General features: G+C 32.1%; 3 protein-coding genes across 5 annotated transcripts in view; 2 read left to right on the top strand and 1 right to left on the bottom strand.

The window, feature by feature from the left end:
* Positions 1-24508, bottom strand: part of nolo (ADAMTS-like no long nerve cord) — a 2006971-nt gene that overhangs the window by 1449580 nt on the left and 532883 nt on the right. The gene's annotated exons all lie outside the window — the stretch shown is intronic.
* Positions 523-2571, top strand: LOC140444557 (uncharacterized). The gene has a single exon (XM_072536318.1). The coding sequence runs from the start codon at positions 523-525 to the stop codon at positions 2569-2571; it is 2049 nt and encodes a 682-aa protein (XP_072392419.1).
* Positions 4791-5915, top strand: LOC140444556 (uncharacterized). The gene has a single exon (XM_072536317.1). The coding sequence runs from the start codon at positions 4791-4793 to the stop codon at positions 5913-5915; it is 1125 nt and encodes a 374-aa protein (XP_072392418.1).

The following is a 24508-nucleotide window of genomic DNA, read 5'->3' as shown; positions in this document are numbered from 1 at the left end:
ATAATTTTCCAAATAGAAAAACAGTAAAAAAAATATTAGTACTAAAAAGAGTACAACAAATTTATTTATGTTTCTATTAGTTAATAAAAACTATAGAATTCTTTTGTCTAAAAGAAACATTAGGTTATGTAAGGTACTTAATAATTTCTAAAGCAGATTTGATCTGCATCAAACCCTTTGTTTGCTTACAACAGACCAAGGGATGTCAAGTCCTTAAAAAACCAAAATTAAAAGTTTTTCAGTATTTAAAAAATACATATTATACATGAGTTTATAAAACGTTCTATATACCTAAAACGTTGAAATCAATTTTCAAAAATAAATAAAGTTTAAAAAGATAAATTCAAAATAAAGTTCTTTTGTAGGAAAGATAAAGTTTTTGCAATAATTCTTTAGAAATAAACTTTAGAAAGAAAGAATATTCAAAATTTAAAAAATAATTTGAAACAAATATAAAACATTTTATTTAAAAAATAAAAACCATTTGGTAATACCCTATTTAAATTAATATATTAAAATAAAATGTCTAACCACAAAGCCACCCGTGCAGCTTATAAAGGAAAAATTAGTCAAATCCTAAATCAAGTAAAAAATTCTATCGTAGAGGTTGATCTAGATATTTACGAAGAGATTTTAGGAAAATTGAGGACGTATTATGAAAAATATAATGAAGCATATTTCATGTTGCTAGAAGATGAAAGGTTCACAGATGATAAAGACAATGAAATGGTGGACCAAATTTATTATGAAGCTATAAAATTAATAAAAGGGACAATGCGGAGGTTGAACAGCCAACCAAGTGAAGCTGAACCGATGCTGCAGCCAATGGCGATGGAAGCGAAAGTGAATGTCACTCTTCCTAAAATAAACATACCTGTGTTTTCACATGGAAATGAAGAATATGGTCCATTTAAAGAATTATTCAAGTCACTCATCATGGAGAACGAATCAATACCGGAAGTACAAAAGCTGCTATATTTAAAAACGTCTGTAAAAGGCGAGGCTTTTAAACTACTAGAAAACATACCCGTAAGTGGTGAAAACCTAAGGCTAGCATGGGAGGTGTTAGATTCACGATATGCAAATAAAGCGCAATTAATAAAAAATATAATTAAAACCCTTTTAAATAATAAACCTATACAGCATTCAAACAATTTAACGAATGACCTACGGGAAATGTATACCAACACTTATAATAGTTGGAACAAACTAAAAAATTTAAATTTAACACCCCAACAAATATTGGATATTCTTATGACCAATATGGTTGAGCAACGATTGGATTATGGTACAAAAAGGGCACTCGAATTTGGGTCGCATGCCGAAGAAATACAGACTTTTGAAGAGTTTTTAGACAGTGTAAAAGTACAATGTGAACATTTAGAAAATTTGAACCATTTCAAAAAGACAGGACCGTCTTTAGAAATAAAGAGGAGAGCTAGTTTCCATATTTCCAACGATAGCAAAGCCGAGGAATGTACTTATTGTAAATTAAATAACCATAAAATTACCAATTGCTATAAATTTAATAATCTTCTTAACGATCAAAAATATCAATATGTTAAAGAGCATAAGCTTTGTATTAAATGTCTAAAAGGACATACAGATAGTTGTAGAAGCGATATAAAATGTAAATATTGCGCAAAAGACCATCATAGTCAAATGCATTTCAGAACTAAAACGAAGAGTTCTTCAAATATAAACGTGAAAAAAGATTCAAAAAATAATTTTACTAATAATAAAAATAAAAATAGTGCCAATAATGGCTATAAAAATAAAACAAACAGTAAAACGGATGTCAATGACAATGAGGCAAGTACGTCCGCAAATACAACTGTTAGTTCTAATAATGCTTCTAGTAATCAATCAACAGTTGTGTTGCTTGGTACTATCCAAGCGTACGTATATAATGTAAAGGGTCAGAAAAAGGTCGCCAGAATCCTGCTCGATCAAGGCAGCCAGACTTCTTTCTGCACAGAGCAATTTGCTGAACAATTGAATTTGAAACCTATAGATGCTAAGCTGCAGATAAGGGGCATCGCGGAAAAGGCTTCGGTGTCAAATAAAATGTTAAAATTACGTTTGACAACTTTGAATAATAAAAATAAATTTAATATTAAATGTCATATTTTGCCAAAAATCACTGGCGATTTGCCACAGTTACGTATAAATAAAGATAAGTTGCGATTGCCGGAAAACTGTAGCCTGGCAGATATAGAATTTAATATACCGGGGAGGGTCGATATCTTGCTCGGAGCCGATTATGCTTATGATATATTGCTAGAAGGCATTATAAGACTTGTTAAAAATTTACCGATATTACAAAATTCCAAATTCGGACATATCTTGTGTGGTTCGGTTCCTCGATATGCACTGACGGATGCGAATTCGTTTGTAGCTTGTGTAAATAATGTTCACTCTACATTTTCACTCCATTCGAATACGGAATCTTCATTAGAAAAATATGTAAAGAAGTTCTGGGAATTGGAGAGCATCCCTGAAGTGATGATGGACCGGACGCAGGATGAAGTACTGGAGGAGCACTTTCAGAAAAATACAATAATACTATAGGATGGTGCCTATCAAGTTATTCTACCAGAAAATGATCAAATAAAAGATTTAGAAAGTTCAAGATACCAGGCAGAAAAGAGGTTTCGTGCTTTGGAAAATAAATTTAGAACTGCTCCAGAAGCGTTCCTGGAATATAAACAAGTTATACAGGAGTATATAGACAGCGGACATGTTGAAAAGGTAGAAAATTCGCAGGAGTATAAAAATGTACATAATGTACAAAAATACTATATGCCACATTTTGCGGTAATAAAAACAGAAAGCTCCTCTACGAAAGTGCGCGTCGTTTTTGACTGTTCAGCAAAAACGAATACTGGTTTGTCCTTGAATGATGTCCTATACAAAGGAATGCAAGTACAACCCAATTTGTATGAAATACTATTAAGGTTCCGTACATTTAGTTATATTTTAATGGCGGATATAGAAAAAATGTTTAGACAAGTCCGTGTCGATCCTAATCAACTGTATTTATTAAATTTTTGTGGAGAGAAAACCCCACAGATAATTTTGAACACTATCAAATGAATAGGCTTCCTTTCGGTCTGACCTGTTCACCCTGGTTGTCCACTAGGGTTTTAAATCAAATCGCGGAGATTAACAAAGATAAACATAAAGGAGCCTCGAATAGCCTGCTTAACCAGACTTGGGTTGACGATATACTTACAGGATGTCAACATAAAGAGGATTTAAAAAATATATATACCGGTCTTAACGAAATATTAAATAAAGCCGGTTTTAACCTTCATAAATGGGGATCGAATGATCAAGAGTTCATAAATGAAATTTGTACAACTCCGATAAAAGAATATCACTTACATACGGAGGAAAATATAGAACAGGTGAATAAAGTTTTAGGTACCAAATGGTGCGCTCCACGCGACGAATTTATGTACACATTTTCTCTGGAAAATTCAGAGAAAAACCTCACAAAGAGAGGCATTTTAGCTACTGTAGCTAAATGGTACGATATATTTGGGTTATTAGCTCCGGTGATAGTACAGGGGAAATTAATAATACAAAAATTATGGAGCCTTAAATTAGGTTGGGATGAAAATTTGAAAGATCCTGAAATATTGCATGAATGGGAGCAATTATTAAAAGAATTGCCTCTTATAGAAAATTTAAAAATTCCTAGGTGTCTTTTTGAAATAAATAAAGTAATAAAATCCATAGAAATACATTCATTTAGTGACGCAAGCGCCACTTGTTTCTGTTGTTGTATTTATGTGCGGGCAGTGTATCAAGATGATACTGTAACTAGCCGGTTGCTAACCGCTAAAACTAGGGTTGCTCCGTTGAAGGTCACCACGATACCACGATTAGAGTTATCTGCTCTGTTACTGAGTGCAGAACTCTCCCAAAAGGTATATGAAACCTTGTCCTCTGTTTTGGAAGTAAAACAGATACACTTATGGTGCGATTCAGAGATAGCAATATATTGGGTAAAGTCCCCAGAAACAAATTGGAATGTTTTTGTGGCAAACAGGGTAAAAAAATTCCAAAACATATCAAAAAATATCATATTGCATCACATACCCACTAAATTGAACGTCGCGGATATTCCTACGCGTAAAATTAAAATTGCTCAATTAATTGATAATAAATTATGGTGGAACGGACCTGAATTCTTGTTAAATAAAAATATTGATTATACACAATTTAAATTGAATGTTGATTATAACACTGACACGGAGCTTAAGAAGCAAAAGGTAGCCTTAGTGGTAAGACATGTCGAAACAAAAGATATATTTTCCGAATTATTTAATAAAACGTCAACGTTTACTAAACTCTTGTATACTATAGCCTTTGTAAATAGGTTTGTGAATAATTTAAAAAATTCACGCAATAAATTGCAAACCCAGACGGGTAAAATTACTGTCGAGGAATTAGACCGAGCAGAGATTTTAATTGTAAAAAATATTCAAAAACAAAATTTAAATTTAGAATTTCAGGAGTTAACAAAAAATAATTTTGTAAAAAATAAATCTATACAGAAATTGTGTCCTTTTGTGGACCCACACTTAAAACTTATAAGAGTGGGAGGCCGTTTAGGTAATACTTATTTAAATTACGATCAAAAACACCCTATTTTGTTACCCAGTAATTATAAAATTGTTTATCTATTGTTAAAAAGAGAACACATTCGTTTGCACCACGCGGGTGCTCAAACAGTGTTAGGAAATTTCCGTACTAGGTACTGGCCTATGAACGGTTTAAAAATGATAAAAAAGATTGTTAGATCTTGTCACGTATGCTTTAGGTATAAGCAGAGAAATGCCGAGCAGTTGATGGCAGAATTACCTGCCAATAGGGTAACGCCCATCCGAGCCTTTACAAATGTAATGGTAGACTATGGGGGTTATTTTCAGATTAAAACTTCTACATTGCGAAAGGCCTCATTAGTTAAATGTTACATGGCAGTTTTTGTATGCACGGTTACAAAAGCCGTTCATTTGGAATTAGTTTCCGATTTGTCTACAGAGGCATATATAATGGCACTAAAACGTTTTGTAAGTAGAAGGGGGTTGCCGAAATCTATTTTGTCAGATAACGGTACGTGTTTTTGGGGATGTCGAAACAAATATAAAGAATTAAAAACTTTTTTCCAGAAGTCGGAGGTAAAGACGGAAATAAAGAATTATTGTTTAAATAATTTCATAGAATTTAAATTTTTAACACCTCAAGCACCCCATCAGGGTGGCTTACATGAAGCTGGCGTAAAAAGGGCCAAATATCACATTTATAGGATGTTAGGTGATACTAAATTAACTTTCGAACAATTCTATACGGTGCTAACCCAAATAGAGGCCGTAATGAACTCTCGCCCTCTGACACCCATCTCCAACGATGCAAATGACTTAAGTAGTCTCACCCCGGGACATTTTCTAATAGGAGAAAGTCTAGTGAATTTACCTGAAAGGGATATTTTAAATGTTAATGAAAACAGACTGTCTGTATACGAAAAGTTAACTCGAATTCAACAAACCTTTTGGAAACGCTGGAGTTTAGACTATTTATCTGAACTCCAGGCCCGTAATAAGTGGTATTTAGAGCGGGACAATTTGAAATTGAATGACCTAGTCTTACTAAAAGACGATAATTTGCCACCAATGAAATGGAAATTGGCAAGAGTAATAAAAATACATCCGGGTTCGGACGGTAAGGTGCGAAATGTGGAAGTAAGGACATCTACTGGTATATATACCAGACCCATTACTAAATTATGTATTCTACCTTTAGAAAAGGAGATGCTGGCTTTCGAGAAGGAAAGTCTGGTAAATATGACTAAAATAGTAGACTTAAAGGGAAAATGTAACATCAACTTCGAAAAGGTTACGGCCTGAGGTTCCGAGGGGAACAAAAATTTCTTCCGAAATTGGGTCTTGGGAATTTCCCAAGCCGGGGGAAAAATGTTACGGTTCTGTAACGATAAAATTTTTAAATAAAATATAATATTAATAAAAAGAAAATAAAGCACGCCGCTGTTCAAATGTTAATAAAGGAATTATTTCTGTGGTCATATCAAGGGGTCTTTTTCTAAAGTGTAAGAATAGTTATCTATTGCATATGATACGAATTAAAGCGAGATGGACATGTCTCGCCCAAATATCAGAACTAGTTTTGCAGCCTATACAAAAATATGGATGGGTTCGTCCAAGGTTACTTAATAGCAAGAAATGAAAAACAAAAAGCCATTCGAGAGAAGACTGGGAAAGTGAAATGTTGTCATGTTGATGAAATGGATTATGCCGCAATTCCGGCAGTTAAAAATTACTTCTAATAATCGTTAATGTTAGTTCTAGTGTAACGAACTTAGTATGTACGTTCTGTGTAAAAAGTTAAAGTGCTGAAGGTGAAATGGTAGATGGTTTTACAACAACTTTTGGAAAAGCAAGGTAAATTTTACCCAATATAAAATGCAGCATAGGGCATAGCTGAAATCTAGGCCAACGAATAATTCGACACCTAATAAGAGTCCGAAGAACATCAATAAGTAGACTATTGTGCTTTCTTTTTCTTTAAAAAACCTAGGTTTCGGTAACGCGCTAAGGCCTTTAAGAAAATAAAAAATGTACGATATGACTGAACAAATTTCTCATTAATCCGCAGTTTTTAGTAGTTTTATTCAATCATTTTTGCAATAAATCGTTTATACAGATTAGATTTTACTAAGTTCTAATATTGCATTTAAAAATAGTATTCAGTAAATAAGTTAGTATTAACATTAAAATTCAACTATAATTAACCTAACTAAAACCTTTAAGGTTTAAGGATAGGATAGAATTGTCCAGTCCTATCGTATAAATAGGTTGGTACCAATCCTTAGGGTATATAAATGTTTATTTCTTTAAGTAGGTATTTAATGATTAAAATACATTATGTCATTTTACCTAATCTACACAAGAATTTGTTATATTATTTTATATTAAACCGACTTTCATAATTTATTGCATTTTATTTCTAGACATAGTTTGTTGTTGGATTTACAGGTTGTCCTATTAGAATATAAAAATTTATATTAAATAATACAGGGTTTCTCAGGGTACCTAGTAATCCGTTAACATTATCAGTTGGTCGTAATTACTGAAACTCTGGGTGGTCCACTAAATCGAAGGGTCTTCAAGCGAAGAAGTAAAAATCGCAAGGAACTGTGGGACAGTGAAGTCTTTTTCTGGGTTTAGAATTTTACTAATCACCGGGGTTGGCTTGGTATCACTGTTCTCCCACAAAACCCTCATATGGCATTCATTGATCTTGAGAAAGTAATCTCGGGAGATTCTGTGGTTGGCACTAAATAGGAAATGAGTCCCCGTGAATATGTTAACATTGTGGGAGACATGTATAAAAGAATAACATCTAGTATTAGGACAGGTCTGGGAGAGACTGATAAATTTCATGTGAAAGTAGCATTGCACCAAGGCTCGGTGCGAGGTCCTTATTTATTCTCATTAGTTCTGGATCAACGAAACTACAGAGTAATATTCCGTGGTGCTTAATGTATGTTGATGATGTAGTGTTAGTATTTATTTATCGTATGGCATACAATAAAAATATACTCAGTGACATTAGAAGTGTTACACCTAGAAGGAGTAATTTCTTGAACTTAATTTTTTCGCAACATAATGACTATATTTGAAACATGCTATGATAACAATACCAATGATTTATCTCTTCTACTTTTTGTAAAAATAAAGTCTAAATTTTTCTGTGTGAGACCGACTTGTGAAAACCGGTTTGTATAGAAATTGTTAGTTATTGTTCCTCAGTCTAATTGTATTTAGTGTAAGCAAATGCTTCGAATAAATCATAATTACCACCATTTTAGCGATTTTGACAGGGCAATATATTATTAATATATTGTAAAACATTTTCGGTCGCATTTAGGAACTCATCGAAAACTCCAGGGAATCGCCTTTGGGAGCATTCTTCAACAATGTGACGGACGGTGTGTCGTTGCGCACCACAGTCACACTTAGGAGTAAGGGCTTTTCTCCATCTATATAAGCTGTCAGCACATTTACCGCTACTTGTTCTTATTCTGTTTAACATTGTCCATGTATTGCGGGTCAGTTCAAAGCCTGGCGGTTTCTGATCGATACAGGCCATTTGGTGTGCTTCCTGTGGTGAGTCGCTCTCCCATTGTCTTCTCCAGGCGTTGGTGAGGTTGAAATGTGCCTGATGTAAGGAGTTGGCCTCTAAGCAATGGGGGATATCTGGAGCGCAGTCTGTTTATTTCGATATCAAGCTTATCATGGTGGATGGGTAGCTGATGGTTAGCCTCAATTTTTTGATATTCTCTGAGAACAGAATGACTTTTTCGCAGTTTCTGTGGTTCAATGTGACTCAGGATTAGAAGCCAATAGTTCGGTGTGGGTCTAGTTGTGTCTGAGATCATTCGCATTGTCTGGTTTAATTGGGTGTCAATAATCTTCGTGTGTTAGCTATTGAGCCATACCGGGGAAGCATATTCAGCCACCGAGTATAAAAATCCGAGAGCGGATGATCTGAGTAATGACGCTGAGGACCCCCATGTAGTACCACATAGCTTTTGTACGATATTATTTCTTGTTTTCAGTTTTGCTGAAGTTCTTTGTAGATGTTCTTTAAAACTTCATGTTCTCTCCAGAGTCACTCCAAGATATTTTGGTGTTGAGTTATGAGTAAGCAGTCTGTTTTCAAAGTTAACAGAGAGTTTTTTGTTAGCTTGGGCATTATTCAGATGGAAACAGCACACTTCGGTTTTCGTTGCATTGGGCCGTAGCCTCCATTTGCGAAAGTATTCTCCCATAATGGCAAGGTCATCCGTTAGTATTGTTTCTGTAATATCCATGTTATTATGTCTTGCTGCAATGGCCCCTATAGTCAAATTTCTGCGAAGTTGTCCTAGGTAGTTCCGCGATGTATAAATTAAACAGTAAGGGTGCCAAAACAGGTCTCTGTGGCAGTCCATTGCTGAGTTTCATTTGGACACTTTTAAAATTGCCCATTGTGACTTGAAAATATCTGTCCGTGAGCCTGAAATCAATGTTAGTCCTTGTCTCTAGACAGTATCGTATGCAGCGATAGGTCAATGAAAGCAACGGATGTTTTTTGCTTTCTTTTAAAAACTGCTTTAATATGTGTTGTTAGGGATAAGATCTGGACTGTGTAGTTGCGGTTAGGCCTGAACCCTGCTTGCCCAATAGGTATCAATTCAAATAAGTTTCTAATAATTCTGTTGTAGGTTAAGCGTTCCAATAGTTCATAGACACATCTCGGCAGTGCAATCGGTCGGTAGTTTTGGGGCTGATAATTTGCCTTTCCTGATTTTAATATGGCTATAATGGCCTTTTTTAGTGAATGGAAGATTTCTCCTGATTTTAACATATCTGTATAGAAATCAGACATTTCCTAGTATATTTGCCACAGTGGAGTAAAAATTATGGATGGATTTTATCGGAGCCGGGTGCCTTTCCAGACTTAATTTCCGATATTGCTGAAATAATGTCTTCTGGAATAAACTCGTCGGAGTATTCAGGTGTAGGCAGGCATGCAGACTTTATTATTTCTAGTTCTTTTTTTACTTTGGTGGTGTGGTCACGATCTCTAGGTATTCTTGAGGTTGCTACAATGTGAGAGGCTACTCTGTTGGGAGCTATTGGTACTTTGTCTCCAGTTGGAAGTCTGCTACTACCAAGTTTTCTAAGTAAAGACCATGCTTTTCTGCTTGATTTACTAAAGTCTAATTTTTCCATAGTTTTATCCATTTTTGTCGTCTGACTGCGTCCAAACTGTGCAGTAGTTCGTCCGCAATTTCTCTGTCTTGAATTTCGTTATATTCTTCATAAAATTTCTCACATTTTTCATCCTATCCTGGAAGGAAACGCTCAGGCAGGATATGTTAGTAAATGGTATTAATATTAATATGGCCCACGATAGATACTTATGGATAAATGTAATAAGGAAAGCCGACTTCGCACAGGGATAAAGAGAGAATGATGATGACATTAGGTATAAAATGTAAGGAAGCAAGTGAAGTCCTAACTTAGAACCATTTTATGAAGAACCAGTAGGAATTCCTTAACAGAAGAAAACTCATTTGATGCAGCGCTGCGAAGAAGGGTAACTAACTACCTGCTGTTTATGTTGAGTTTTTCAGAAATTTACAGGTATTAAGAAAAAATAAGGTCAAGACTGAAGCATCATCAGGCGAATAAAAGTAGCTACATAAGTAATTTCTAAAAATTTAATAGCAGAAAAAAGTTTTACTTTTTTTTATAATTCAGTAAACATTTCAGTTATCTCATAAATACAAGCGTTTCTTTTCTTCCTGAAAATTTAATGTAATTAACCAAAAATTTCCCTGTTAAACCGAACCTTCAAGTAAGATTATTCATTAAATATTTTTAGAATTGTTTCTAAATATCTTTCTAAATATATTTTTTTTTTTATTTTAGTACAAATTTTTACAAAAGTACTAGTAATCAATCTAGTACTCAATTTACAAGTTATATTCAAAATATAAATGTAGTTCTTTATACAATAAGAAAGTTATGAATAGTTATTCCTTTAACAAGATACATTTTGCTCGTTTTCTCAGTTCATCGACAATTTATTATGAATTATAATATCGTGTCTTTTATTAACTATTTATTTGCTAATTCATCAGTGATGTGACCATACCTCCTACCTACACTTTTGCACTAAAATAAGTTATTTGGTGCATTATATTTAAAATTTTATGGCGCATGTCCCAACAACATCTCATAAGTCGAAAAAAGTATTGTCAGTGAATATTATGTCTAAAACAATACCTCATATCTCATTACATGTAAAAACAGCTGAAAGAACCTTAATCTTAATAGTTACATGTTAAGTGTCCACGTAAACAGAGTTCATCTGTTTCCACCTAGTAAATCTTTAAAACTGAGCCATCTGAATATTTTTATGTGTTCATCAGAAAGGTCAATCTAAAACCGATATCAACCGAATTTATTCATGTGTGGCATATTCTATTAGTACACATTTGAGAACGCATTTTTTTTGACAATGCCTGACAATTAAAATAAGCAGATATCCAATGCAAACGATGATGCTATAACTGGAGTTCCTGATTATGTGAATATGGATGAAGGAAGAAAAAATAGAATGATGCTCAAAGTGAATGGAAGTGAAATAAAAATAAAATACTACGGATAAAGCGTAAGACTTACGTTGGGTTCACTAGAGACAAAGATAATATATTTCGGCATAATACCGAAAGATATGAAAGAAAATAATGACCCACCTATGTCTCTAAACTATGTAACAAATTCTCCAAGATAAACTGCAGACACAGAAGAAACAGAAGAATACAGTTCACAGAAGAAATAAGGATGGAAATTTTCAATTTCTTTTGGATAAGCTAAATTTTAACCAACAAAAAATTTATGTTTGTTTGTATTTTAAAAGACATTGTGTGGCTAGGTCAACGACAGAAGGAGACTAAAGCAGGAGAGAAGGAACTATCTCCTGCTTAACCAATGCAAATAAGAAACTTACTGTCTGCAGGACCACGTTTTTGAATAATCTTGCCTTAGCATCTTTTACTGTTCAAAATGTGGCAAAAAAATCGAAACACGCAATGAAACCTACAAATGAGCAGAGCCAGACTGTTTGATGCTTTCAAAAAATTTCGAAACAAATTTTTTGACAAACTCTCTAAACAACCGACGCATTATGTAAGGAAAGATACCAATAAGCTTTATCTGAAAGATAATTTTACTTTTATAAAACAAGTTTTTAAGGTTTATAAAGTACAGTGCAACAAGAACAAAACTGAAGCTTCAGAGCGATTTGTATTTGGGAAATATTTTAAAATGAATAACTTGAGCTTATACCAGCCTAAGAAAGATCAGTGTAATTTATGTATTGAACATGTCAATAAAAATTTGAATGAAGAAGCTTGGCAAAAATATATTGCAATGAAAGAAAAGATAAGATAAGAAAAGAGACGTGACAAAGAAACAGCTAAATGCAATTAGGTGATTATGATAACGATGGATTTACGCTCTGCATTTAAACGCAACCATTTATTTCAAAAGCAAACTAAGCTTTCATAAGTTTACCCTTTATAATGTTGTGCTAACTGTACATCTTATTGGTTCACAGAAGTTGATGCCAATCTATGTGTATCAACTTTTGTATTATGCATTGTGGACTACTTAAAAGAAAATTGTTTGCCTTGAAAATACCAATTATAATATGCAGTGATGGTTCCACCTTCCAAAATCGGAATGCAGTATTAGCTAATGCACTACTCAATTTATCAATGCTATACAATTTACCAATCACTCAGAAATTTTTTATAAAAGGTCATTCCAAAATAGAAATAGATTTAGTCCACAGTTGTATTGAGCGTAATTTCAAAAATAAAAAAAAATATTTACCAAGTAATTTTCTAAGAGCGACTGAAGAAGCAAGAATGAAACCAACACCATAAAAATATAAACAGTAAGAATATACTTTTTTGACAATTAAGTATTCTTTGAAGGAGAATAAGAGCTACAAATCTAAAAGACCCGGTAGATCAACGGCAGATTTTCAAGTGACCAATATAAAAGTTATGAATTATAGTCTAAGGGAATCATTCTGGTAAAGCTTGATACGGATAATCCTTGGCTCAATCTACCTTGTAGATTGAAAACAATGTCCACCATAGAACATTATGCAAAGATATATAGTGAAAAGTAGAAATTAACAAAGAAAAAATGAATGCGCTTACAAGAACTAAAAGTGTTATTGCTAAGGATTGTCATGCCTATTATAACTTACTTTTCTATGAGGACAATTAAGAATTTTGTCATTTTTTGCATTTGTATTAAAAAATGTTTTTATTTTATTTTTTGACTAATATTCTTTCCACTTTCCAATTTTAATTCAAATTTAGCAAATTCTTTTATCCAATATCTTATTTATATATCCATGCAATATCTTCTATCTGTAGAAAATGTTTTGACAATACCTATTAACTACAATAAATTGATTTTAAAACTTTCAGTTGGTTTTTTCTGGACGTGCATATATTTTTATATGAATTTACTACAAAACTAGTCAAAAAAATTTCATATGAAAACAAGCGGTGACTCTAAAAAATTTTTTTCTTGTCTCCTTCAAAACTCATTTTACAGCAGATAGGAGGTATTGTCACATCACCGACGGAATATTTCCCTCGAACAGATAAAGGAGGCTTTTATGATTCAGATGTTGATGTATTTTAGTAGTAATATTCTATCTCACTTACATAATTACATATGTTAGTGTTAAAGGATTAATCATATTATGTACACCCATAATCAATTAGGGAGCAAATATAAGTTTTTTAAAACAAGAGCGAGGTGTTTACGTTAGATCTCCATTTTTGGTTAGATATAACTTTAAATGCATTTACCTCTTTCTCACGTCTTGCTTGTAGGTCGTGGATATGTTAGACCATAATAATTTTTGGTCCAAAACAATACCCAAATAGTTGTACTATTCACAATACTTCATTATGTGTAGACAGTTTGATTGTCGATACGCGATTGTCTGAGCAAACTGTATTAACGATATACTTGTAAATTAATGTAAAAAAATTAAAACAAAAGCTGCATTTCAAAAAATGCATTCGAAAATGCTCGTTACGACTTTTCGTCAAAAATATTGTTACGACTATGTGCGTCCATAGCAGGGAAATTATTAAGAAAACAATTATTACTTTGCTATATTGTATCAAGAGTTAAAAAAACATAAATTCGTTCTAATAACCCTCTATAAGCAAATATTAGATATTACAATAATATTAGTGTCCTGGTATTAAAACAATTCCATTAGATATTACATTCTCTATAGATTGTATTCGGGTGATATAACATTTTGATACCCATTTCACATGTTTAACGAGATTGTCTCCTTTTAGTATTGTTCCGCCTTATTGTAATCTCTAAGATTTTATTAAACATAATTAACGACGTTAAGTATGGCATAAACTGTATGGGGACGTCTTATATATTGGTATTAACGTCCAATTTGCTTTGTTTATGTACCCACAATTTGCTAACACTTATCTCTCAATACCTATTTTGTACTCGGTGATTTATTGGCGTTTTAATAAGGTAGATGCCGTATTCGCCATTAGCTTAGGATGGAAATTTATTGTTTTACGTTTTCAGGTCGACAAAATTCTAGATTTTGTGACTTTGATTGTACAGTTCCGTTATTACTAAAATTCTACATTTTGTGACTTTCATTTATAGTTCCGTGAATAGTAAAATTATATTCTGACTCACAATTTTAATAATTTTTTTTTGCACATTTGTAAAACCTTCAACCACGTCATTAATTTAACCAAAAAGGTACTATTCTTATGAAAAACCGGCCCGGTTAAATTAAACGAAAGTTCGGTCAATGATAGTTTTCAGAGCGTTGTAACGATATATTTTGCCTACCATACGGGGCATTAATACAAGGGGTAGAAAATTGGGGGAAGAAACTACTGGGGGTGGAGATAGGGTAAGCAAAATAAACGCTACTTGTGCGAACGGGCACTCAGGTTTTGGTAGAAGAGCTGGGGTCGTGGATAAGTAAAACACAAGGGGGTTTGGATTGGGGCAACTACAGAAAAATAAAATAAAGGGTCATAAATCTCTTGGGACAAACAAAAACAAAACGAAACAGGAAACACCTCAAGAAATTTAATATAGGGCGCCACTTGAGGTGCCTAATTATACCTATTACAACCAGCTAGTTGTAACTAGGGATATAATTATTAAACATAAAAAACATATCTTTTTCAAATAAAACTCAACAAGAAAGGGTTTGTTAAAAAAAATAAACAAAATGTTGAAAAACAAAATTTAACATTTATTTTTGTGTCACCACAAACAGTTACAAAACATAGAGAACATAAAAACACTATATTAATAGTCACAATTAAAAAAAATACAGAAAAAACTTACAATTGTTAATGGGCGACAATTTGTAGCAGAAATAAATTATTACAAATCAAAAAAATATCTTTTTAAGTGAAACTATGCATAGTGGTTAACCTTCTTTAAAAAACAAAAACAAAATCTCAAATATGATTAGGTATTTACCAAATGTCAAAAATAGTGCTAACTGTCATATGTTAATACTAAATTTAAAACAAAACTGAACAAATAAAATGACAGCTAAAAGTCAAACCATAAAATTTACAACTTTAAATATTACAATTTTTTTTGTATGAAAGCAATTATTACGTTTATTTAAAAAATGTCTGCTTTACTTTTAAAATCTGATCACAAAAAAAGTTACCTGAGTTTCACTGTATAACTTTCAATAACTGGAACAAAAAATTACATCTTCAAACTGTAAAAAAAATATCCTTAAACGGCTGCTTAGGACATTGAGGTTTGCGGTGGAAACTGGCACATTGGACACACCATGTAAACGCTTCTTAAAAACTGGACAATGGAAATGTTGATATCTTTATAAACACATTACTTGAGTAAAATACCACTTCTCTAACATATTTGTAGGTTTTCTTTTTGACCGACCTCTAAAACGTCTTCATTCTTCCGTTATCTCTGTCAACCTCATCGACTGCACTTAAAACTCAACACTGCTACTATACTGCACATTTTCGCATGACAAAAGACGAAAAAACAAAAAAACATTACGAATTAAAAGAAAAATTCGGACTAACACCGAAACCACTGCCTCTAACAGCGGCTCCACTGAGAGTGACGAAATTATCTAAAAAAATTGCTCACATAAGTTAGAATAAACAAACCACTTTGGGTATAAACTAAACACAACGGAAATTAAGACGTAAATTAATTTGAAAACGCAATATCGGGCGGTTTGAACAAAGAAATGTCGAAGAATTTGCGCCTGTGACATAAATAAACAATAAAATGATTCATGATCGACGGCGGCGGCCTAAAACGAACGAAAGATTATATTGGTTATAAATTGAAGAATACGAACTAAGAAACATTAAAAAAATTCTTCCTTATTCTAATGCATATATAAGGGGATTTCAATTAACACATATACGAGGGGACTTCAAAATAAAATGCTACAGCGTAGATTAAAAAAGGCAATGGGATCCATAATGTAGGTCTGAAAAACTATTATTCTAAAGCTACTGTCTTCTGAAGTTATTGGATTTAGGTACTCAATGTACGTTAAATGCACTTATTCACAGTCAAGTGAACAAAAATATTGATTTTTGAAAGAACAGCATGCAAAAACCGCCGAAAAGTCTTCGAAAAACTGAAGAAATGCGATAGAAAATGTGCTGCTAGAGCGACATAAGAATTATCATATTTGAAAAAATTTTTGCACACTTATCTAATACTAGCAAGAATGCAAAATTTCTTTAAGCTTTTTTTAGTAAAAAATTCATCAAATACAAGGAGCTGTGGCACAACTAGATTTGATCCAATGTTTTGCACAATAAAGAATATTTGAATCGGTGATCTTCTAACACGATCTACTATTGTACTATTGTTGCTATTATTATAACGAACAAATCCATGAGAAAACTTTCACTTAAACATTTTCTCAACTTACATAGAAAAAATCAGTAAGACCCTTTTATTAATGTATTTATATTCTGTGATTTCAAAAACATAATCGCAAAATACGTATATAATGAATTTTATACTATACATATTATATACTTTTAACAAAATTTACAAAAATGTTTACAAAATTTAACATTTTAATTTCCCCAAAAAAGACAAAATGCATGGTTACAACAGCAAATTTACTAACATATAAATTGGAGCTGGAAGGTCAGATAATAGAACGAGTGATGGGTTTAAATATCTAGTCATCACATTATCTATTTACATAAAGCTCGAAACTGAAGTGGAAGATCAAGTGAATAGAACAAACAGAGCCGCAGGCTGCCTAAATGAAACAATATGGAGAAATAAAAATATCAGGAAAGAAACGAAAGGCAGAATTTACAAAACAGTCATCAGACCAATAATGACGTACGCGGCAAAAACAAGACCTGACACAGAGAGGACAAAAAGGATGTTAGAAACAGCAGAGATGAAAACACTTGAGAAAAATTATTGGTAAGATTCTATGGGGCAGAGCTAGAAGTATAGATATACGACGTAGATGCAAGGTGGAAAACATCAAGAACTGGGTAAGAAATAGAAGGGTAGAATGAAACGATCATATAAGCCGAATGACAACAAATAAACAAATAGAGTAGTAAAGGCGACAAGAGACGGTTCCTCAATAGGAAGACGATCAGTAAGAAGAACACGAAAACGATGAAACGACAACTTACTGGAGGCACATTGAAAAACAGACAGTCATGTCTATATAAAAAGAAGGAGAAGAAGAGACATATATACTTTGGTGTTATGGTGCATGTATGAGTGCATTTTTTCGACTTGCTGAACATCTCGTTCAAATAGTTATATATTTTTAATTACTTGGGGCAAAGTTAAATAAATATAACAATCAAACGAAAAATGTAAATAGAATACAGGATATAACAAAAAGGTAGGTCATAAATTAAATCACAGTAAGGCAGAGCTGCAGCTATGCTGGTAATGGATAAGTGTGCAGCATTACTCAAAACATAAAATTATTCTTGTCGCTCTAGTAGCACATTTTCTATTACTGTTAATCAGTTTTTCGAAGACTTTTCGGTGGTTTTGTGAAGACTAAAATACGATGCATTTATTTTTGATTACGGATTCATATTCAGCGTTTAAATATGCATTAAGGAAAGTGTCTCTGTCTTTAAAAATATATATATTTTCGTTCACTTGACTGTGAATTAGTGCGCTTGATGTACTTCCATACACCCGATTTTCCATACCTATAGTTGCGGGATCCTTTACACAAGACAAGATTTGTCACAAGTCCAATCTTCTTTTTGATGAATTTTTACATAATTTCTAGATATTTTAAAGAAATGTGGATTATGTTTAATTACTAACTATTGTTTTATGAATCTGATAATATCAGCGCTTGATCAATTTAAATCAAGATGTCTAAATCCAAAACTATTTTTTTTATTTGTTCTGTAAAATTACAGTAATGTGCAAAGTACTAATACTAAAATAAAGTATGTATTACTTTTTCTGTTCTTTTTTTAAAGGTACATATTATCGAGGTTTACAGACCGGTGTATGGAATTTTTTGTTCCTGATATTCCGTCTGTATTCTTTCTATATAGTACGTATTGCGATTGTAAATAAACAGCGAGAACATGTTTTCTAATGCTTATTGGTGACTGCCTTTTATTTAATTATTTTGTTTATGTAGATATTTCTAAGTTATTATTAGTAAATGGTGCCTGGTTAAATATATAAATATGATGCCTCCCGACAATGAAGGCAAAAATACCGACTGTGACTTAGGAGACGAGGAAGATAATGATGTAAACCATCTAAGTACCCGACAACTGTAAGCAGAAGGAGAACCCTTATCCAGTAGAGAAACTAAGCGTATTTTATTGAATTTGGAGGTACATAGAAGAAAGACAAGAAGGTAAGTTGCTTTAAATTTTAAATGAATATAATGGAAATATACTTAATAACACCCAATCAGATACTAAAATCGTGCAACCTCCTAAAAAACGCTAAAACTGAGATCAAATTTCAATGGGAAAAAAGTGATCTAGATAGATCAACATTTTTCATACATTTGGGATGTAGATCAAATGGATAATAACATATCCAATTGCAGAACTGCTGTGAGAGGAAAAAAATGGTATACTCCAATATTGCATTGGATGATTGACTTATGTGTTACTAATGGTAATCAACTAGCCCGCCCTTTTCTTTAAGCTTTATTGATGACATGATTAAGACAATCTATGTTTAGGAGAGAAATTGCAGACATCTTAAAAAATATATAAAGTTAAACCGAAAATACCTGGACCAAAGAGAACTTTTGTGTACAATAACACCTCAGAAAGCCGGCAATTAATGCGCCAATTTGCCAACAGACAAGAGGGAGATGTTGCTAGTGTAAAAATAAAACTACGAAAACATGTGAAAGTTGTCAAATTTCACTTCCGATAAATGTTTGATGAATTTGAATAAATTTAAAAAAAAATTAATTTCTTATATCAGTAAGTGCCCAAGTGGTCGTTAACGACCCACTCTCAAAATCATAAACTAAATATAAAAAGAAATTAAACATTTTTTCGTTTCATATTTAATAATTTTGTAACACAAAACTTAAATGGTTTCAATAATAGTTCATGGTTCTGGGCATTAATGGGTTAATATGGGTTAAGGTAAATTTCCCATCTATTATTTGTTTATTTAGTTGTTTTAAAAGAGCCTATTTATTTATGTTGTAACGTTATAAATCTTTATTAATTTATATTTAAATAATTTTTTTTATTTTATTTTCTTTAATATTTATTTAGTAATTCCTTAACCTTCAGTTTCTTTTTTACTATTTTTTCTTAAAAAAATAGTTGGCGCCCTCTCTCTTTCTGCCCGTTAGATTAAATATTCTTTTCTATATTGACAGAAGAGCTAATTCCATCATAGACATATGTTCTATGTATGTTCTATGGCTTCTGTGACATACTTCATTTTAGTCACAACTATAGTCTCCCACTTATTTCAGTCAATCAGCTTTTCTAACGTTGTGGAATATTCTTTTTGGTGTGCAGTTGAAATTTATAAAAGAACGTAAAAATTATTATAAAGTTCATTTTATGTTCTGCAGAAATTTCTTGTGGTGAGAACTTTCATTGTAACCTATATTTTATAATTCTGACAGTATTTTTAATATTCACAACTTCACTTTTTCTAAAGCCATGTTTTCGATTTTGTACATGTAGGAATCTTACAAAACTTAACTAATTTTAATAATAACTCTATTTCATATTATTCTTACCACCTGCTATTTGTTTAATTGTGATTTTGTATAATATTTGGCAAGGAAGTCAATCCCCTTTGATGTCTCGCTAATGCACCCTGTGTTATATTCTAGTTTATAAAATAATTTATGATATAATTTATGGAATAATTCATGGAATAATTTATGGAATAATTGATTGGTACTAGTCTAGTAAGACGTAACGATATCTACGAAGATGAAATTTATATCAATGAATTCTGCTTAAAACTACAACGCGTTCCATCAACTTGAAATCTGCTCATTTAGTGACAATCCATCCAACAACCATCAGAAGCCATCAACAACTTAACCTGTCAACCACATGAAGCCATAAGTGTCAATTTTAAATATGTTTATTGTAAAGCAATAGGCAGAGTTTGCTTGAGCCAGACTGAGCTAGATGAAGCATACACGATAAGCTCCCATAGTTGATTGAGGTAATATTTTATAATATTATTTTAATTCTCTTTGGTAGTCTTTTCGTTACAATGTAGAAAATATCAGAAAGAGCTGTTTAGTTAATTTAAGTCGTAAAAAAATGAAATGTATATAATTGTAAAAAAATAACAATTGGCATAAGTCATAAATTATTAGCCGTGCAAAAGAAGTACACTTACCATTTTTGAAGTGTTAAGGTAGGATGGCAGCATCGACTTAGCTACGTCGCGGTCGATTGTTGAAAAAGACCGAGCGACGGTAGCCAAGAAAAACTGAAATCTTCGATGTTAATTAGTAGACGTGCTTGCCCTGATATTTTTTAGATCTGTTTTTTCTCTAAGATGTTTCTTTGGGAATATTTTGGGAGAATAAAATTGATCCTTTTAAAATCTTTTATCTCAAGTGTTTTGGGGTAAAATTAATAACAAGTGGTTTTCATAACCTAATAAATATATAAATCAACCAATTTAAATGTGGGAAATTCAAAGATATAAAAATTAAAAACAAAATAAATAGAAACAGAAAGACTATTAGACGTAATTTCGATGGAGGGCAGCAGCAAGCTCCTTAATACGTATTTCAAGCTCATTAGGTCTCATCAGAGCGATATATACAGTTGCTCTGCATAATGTTGAATTGCAGTTGAATTTAGTTTCGCCAGATAAGAAATCTAATGATTTCTATTGTTAAAAAAATATATCACGAAATTGGATTATGTTAGAAATACTAAAAATACTAAAAATAAAATATTTAACTAAGCACTAAATACATTTCCAAACCTTATCTTTAGCATAAAAAATTTTCATATTAGTTACTATTCTCTGTTCACAAATTGTTGAGAGCACGAAATATGCCTCAAACTCATAAAACGGTCGTAAATCATAGGCGTTCCTAAGGTGTTTATTCATTAAATAATAATATAATGTTTTAATACTGTTATATATAATATTGATAATATTTTAATACTAATATATTTAGCAAAAAAACAATTAAAACTTTCACGACTAATGTTGGTTATTATATTATATTAATAAAAATAAGAATTTAACCTTTAACAATTTTGTAAATAAGAATACCTTATCTCTTTGGATATTTCAATACTAATCTTCGCGTTCAATCACTTTACTAGAAAACCTGGAATTCATATCCGAATGTACTATTCGTTGCAAGATAATTAAGATGGAATTCCCCAGATTTTTAATAATATAATTATATTCGAAACTTAACTTGAAAGAGTGAAGTTATTACGAACGAAAACAATTTTTTTGTTTAGTACGTTTTTGATCGCATGTAATTTACGGCTCGTCGGTGTTTCCGCGTCTACGGCAGTAATTAGCGTCTCGAATATTTCTTTTGCGAATTATATGCAGTCTGTGAGTGATTTTTTATTCCATATACCTACGAACATATACGTACCTTTCGCTCGTGCTCGTTTTGTTGGATTGTTTGTGATGGCTTCATCATCAAGTTTTACACCGGTACTGTTGCGTACAGTCAGTAAGTCTGTCTATTCACCAAGAGAGAAGACTATTGTCCTGAATGTTCACGATGCTCTGGTTTCTCATAATCCCACAAACACTGTTCGCAACATAGTCGAAAGTTGTGCCAACATGACTGGTGTAGGAGAGTCAACTTTATATAGGTTCCTATCAGAAAGAAAAAAACACGGTATAGATAACCCAAACACAAACGAAAACTTAAAGAGAGGGAAAAAGCCTATTGAAATTGATGAATTTGCCAAAAATGGTATTCGAAGGAAAATTCATGGATTTTTTTTCAAAAAAGAAATACCAAACCTAAACAAAATTTTACAAGAAGTTAGCGACGACCCGGATTTGCCTCATATCGGACAGAATTAAATTTCCGGTCGGAGAAATCAGACCGAAAATCACTTTTGATTGACCGGGAGGAGAAGATGATGTTGGAGAAGAAATTATCTAAGATTCATACGAAAATTCCGGGCTGAAGAAAGGCCCATCTTCTACCAGGATGAAACGTGGGTAAACTTAGGTCATACTCTAAAAAAAATTTGGTCAGATAAAAATATATTAAGCTCCAGGCAAGCCTTTATGGAAGGTTGGTCTACTGGTATCTCCCCACCTTCTGGTAAAGGCAGTAGATTAATAATTTCTCACATTGGCAGTGAAAAAGGATTTGTTAAGCATGGTTTGTTGGAATTTCATTCCAAAAGCACAAAAGACTATCACGAGGAGATAACAGCTGATGTTTTCGAAGAGTATTTTGAGCAAATGATTGAACACATACCACCAAATTCAATTATAGTATTAGATAATGCACCTTATCATTCACGACTAGTAGAAATACTTCTAACGAATGCGTGGAAGAAACAGGATATTCTTGACTGGCTGTGGAATAAGTATCTGCCTTACGAAGATGGAATGGTAAAAGCAGAACTTTTAAAAATTGCCCGGCAACACAAATCTAAGTTCAAGAAATACGTAGTTGACAAAATGGCGGAAAGGCGAAACATCACAGTCTTTATACTTCCACCCTACCACTGCGAAATAAATCCAATTGAACTCATTTGGGCACAAATGAAAAGTTATGTGGCTAGAAAAAATACGTCATATAAAATACAAGCTGTACGTGAATTGTTATACGAGTCTTTATAACATATTACAAAACAAAACTGGAAAGATGCAGTAAGACATGTAATAGAAGAAGAACAAAAAATGTGGGATCTAGATAACATAATTGTTGCGACCGTAGAGATTATTAACCTAATTATTAACCCTCAAGACGACTCGGATTCCGAAGTTGATCCTATTTATTTTGAATTCGAATAGTTTTCTAATCGTAATTATATAAGGTAAGTAATAGTAGTTGTAATCGTAAGGTATTAAAGGGGAAAGGCGCAAAATGTCGCCTGTCAAAATCTTCAATGTATTTTAAATGTATCCATTTTTTTTCAAATCCTGAGAAAACTAAAAAGCATTTTTGAAAAATTTAAAGGCAGAATGAAATATTTTTTGGAATAAATAAAAAGTTTCTTTTGCATGCAATATTTTCAATTAAAAATTATACTATATTTTCTCTTTTATTTTCACCTCTGTTACATAACATATTAAAATAAACATTGTAGAAGTTTTCAGGGACTTTCTGCCCTGAGTAATAATGTAATCTTTCATTCTGCGTTTAAATTTTTCAAAAATATTTATTAGTTTTCTCCGGATTCGAAAATAATGGATACATTTAAAACACATTGGAAATTTTGCCGGGCGACATTTGGCGCCTTTTTCCTTAATTAAATAAATGTATCTTTTACAAATGGCAAGAAACTTTTTATTTTTGAATAAAATAAATAAGTTTTATTAAAAAATACAATTTACATAAGTACAATTTAAAAAATATATTTATTTAGTTCAAATAAATGTTTTAATCATATACTCTACGACACTGGTCGTTCATTTCTAACCATTTAAAATACCCCCGTAATAGGATTATAAGGTATTGTATTCCTTCAGATATAAGGTGGGTTAGTCGAAAACGTCTTAAACCGTCAGTTTTAGGTTGGTTTTTAATATTATATCGTATTACCTATCCTCTCTGTATTTCAGTTTTCTAATTAGGGTTAAACTTGTAGTGAGCTATCAACAAATTGTGAACCGTGTATAACCAAAATACTTTCAAAGTGGAAATAAAGCCTCAAAATAAACGTATTTTTAATTAAACTTGTAGTTACTTCCAGAAAATATAGTAAATAATATTAAAATACCCTAATAAAATATTTTCAGATTAATAATAGTCTTTACTTTATTATTTGTAATTTATCAATTCTAACAAAATTGCAGTTCGTTTTAAGCGTTTTAAATGCTGTATATAGTTATTGATTCATTCATTCTCTATAAGCGTCAAAGGACAATTAGATGAGCTGTGAATAATCCATCTTATTTTGGAAACATTTATGGTTATTAACGTCATAAAGCTGATATCAAGCATTTAGCGGACAAGGATAAATCTCTGCCTTGGGCGATTATTAGAGGATAAAGCGATATATATTTTCATAAACACTTCAATATTCCAGCAAATTTAGTTGATTACTTTTCTTAATACCTGATTAAAAATAATTATGTTAATTTACAATATCTCTTCAAAATTAAAT

The sequence above is a fragment of the Diabrotica undecimpunctata genome, chromosome 6 (genome assembly GCF_040954645.1).
Source record: "Diabrotica undecimpunctata isolate CICGRU chromosome 6, icDiaUnde3, whole genome shotgun sequence".
NCBI classification, from domain to species: domain Eukaryota; kingdom Metazoa; phylum Arthropoda; class Insecta; order Coleoptera; family Chrysomelidae; genus Diabrotica; species Diabrotica undecimpunctata.
The sequence above is the reverse complement of the archived record's forward strand: the minus strand, read 5'-3'. Positions and strand labels throughout refer to the sequence as shown.

What these genes read in the sequence shown, in the direction of transcription:
- LOC140444557 (XM_072536318.1), top strand. Translation starts at nt 523, where the DNA reads ATGTCTAACCACAAAGCCACCCGTGCAGCTTATAAAGGAAAAATTAGT.
- LOC140444556 (XM_072536317.1), top strand. Translation starts at nt 4,791, where the DNA reads ATGATAAAAAAGATTGTTAGATCTTGTCACGTATGCTTTAGGTATAAG.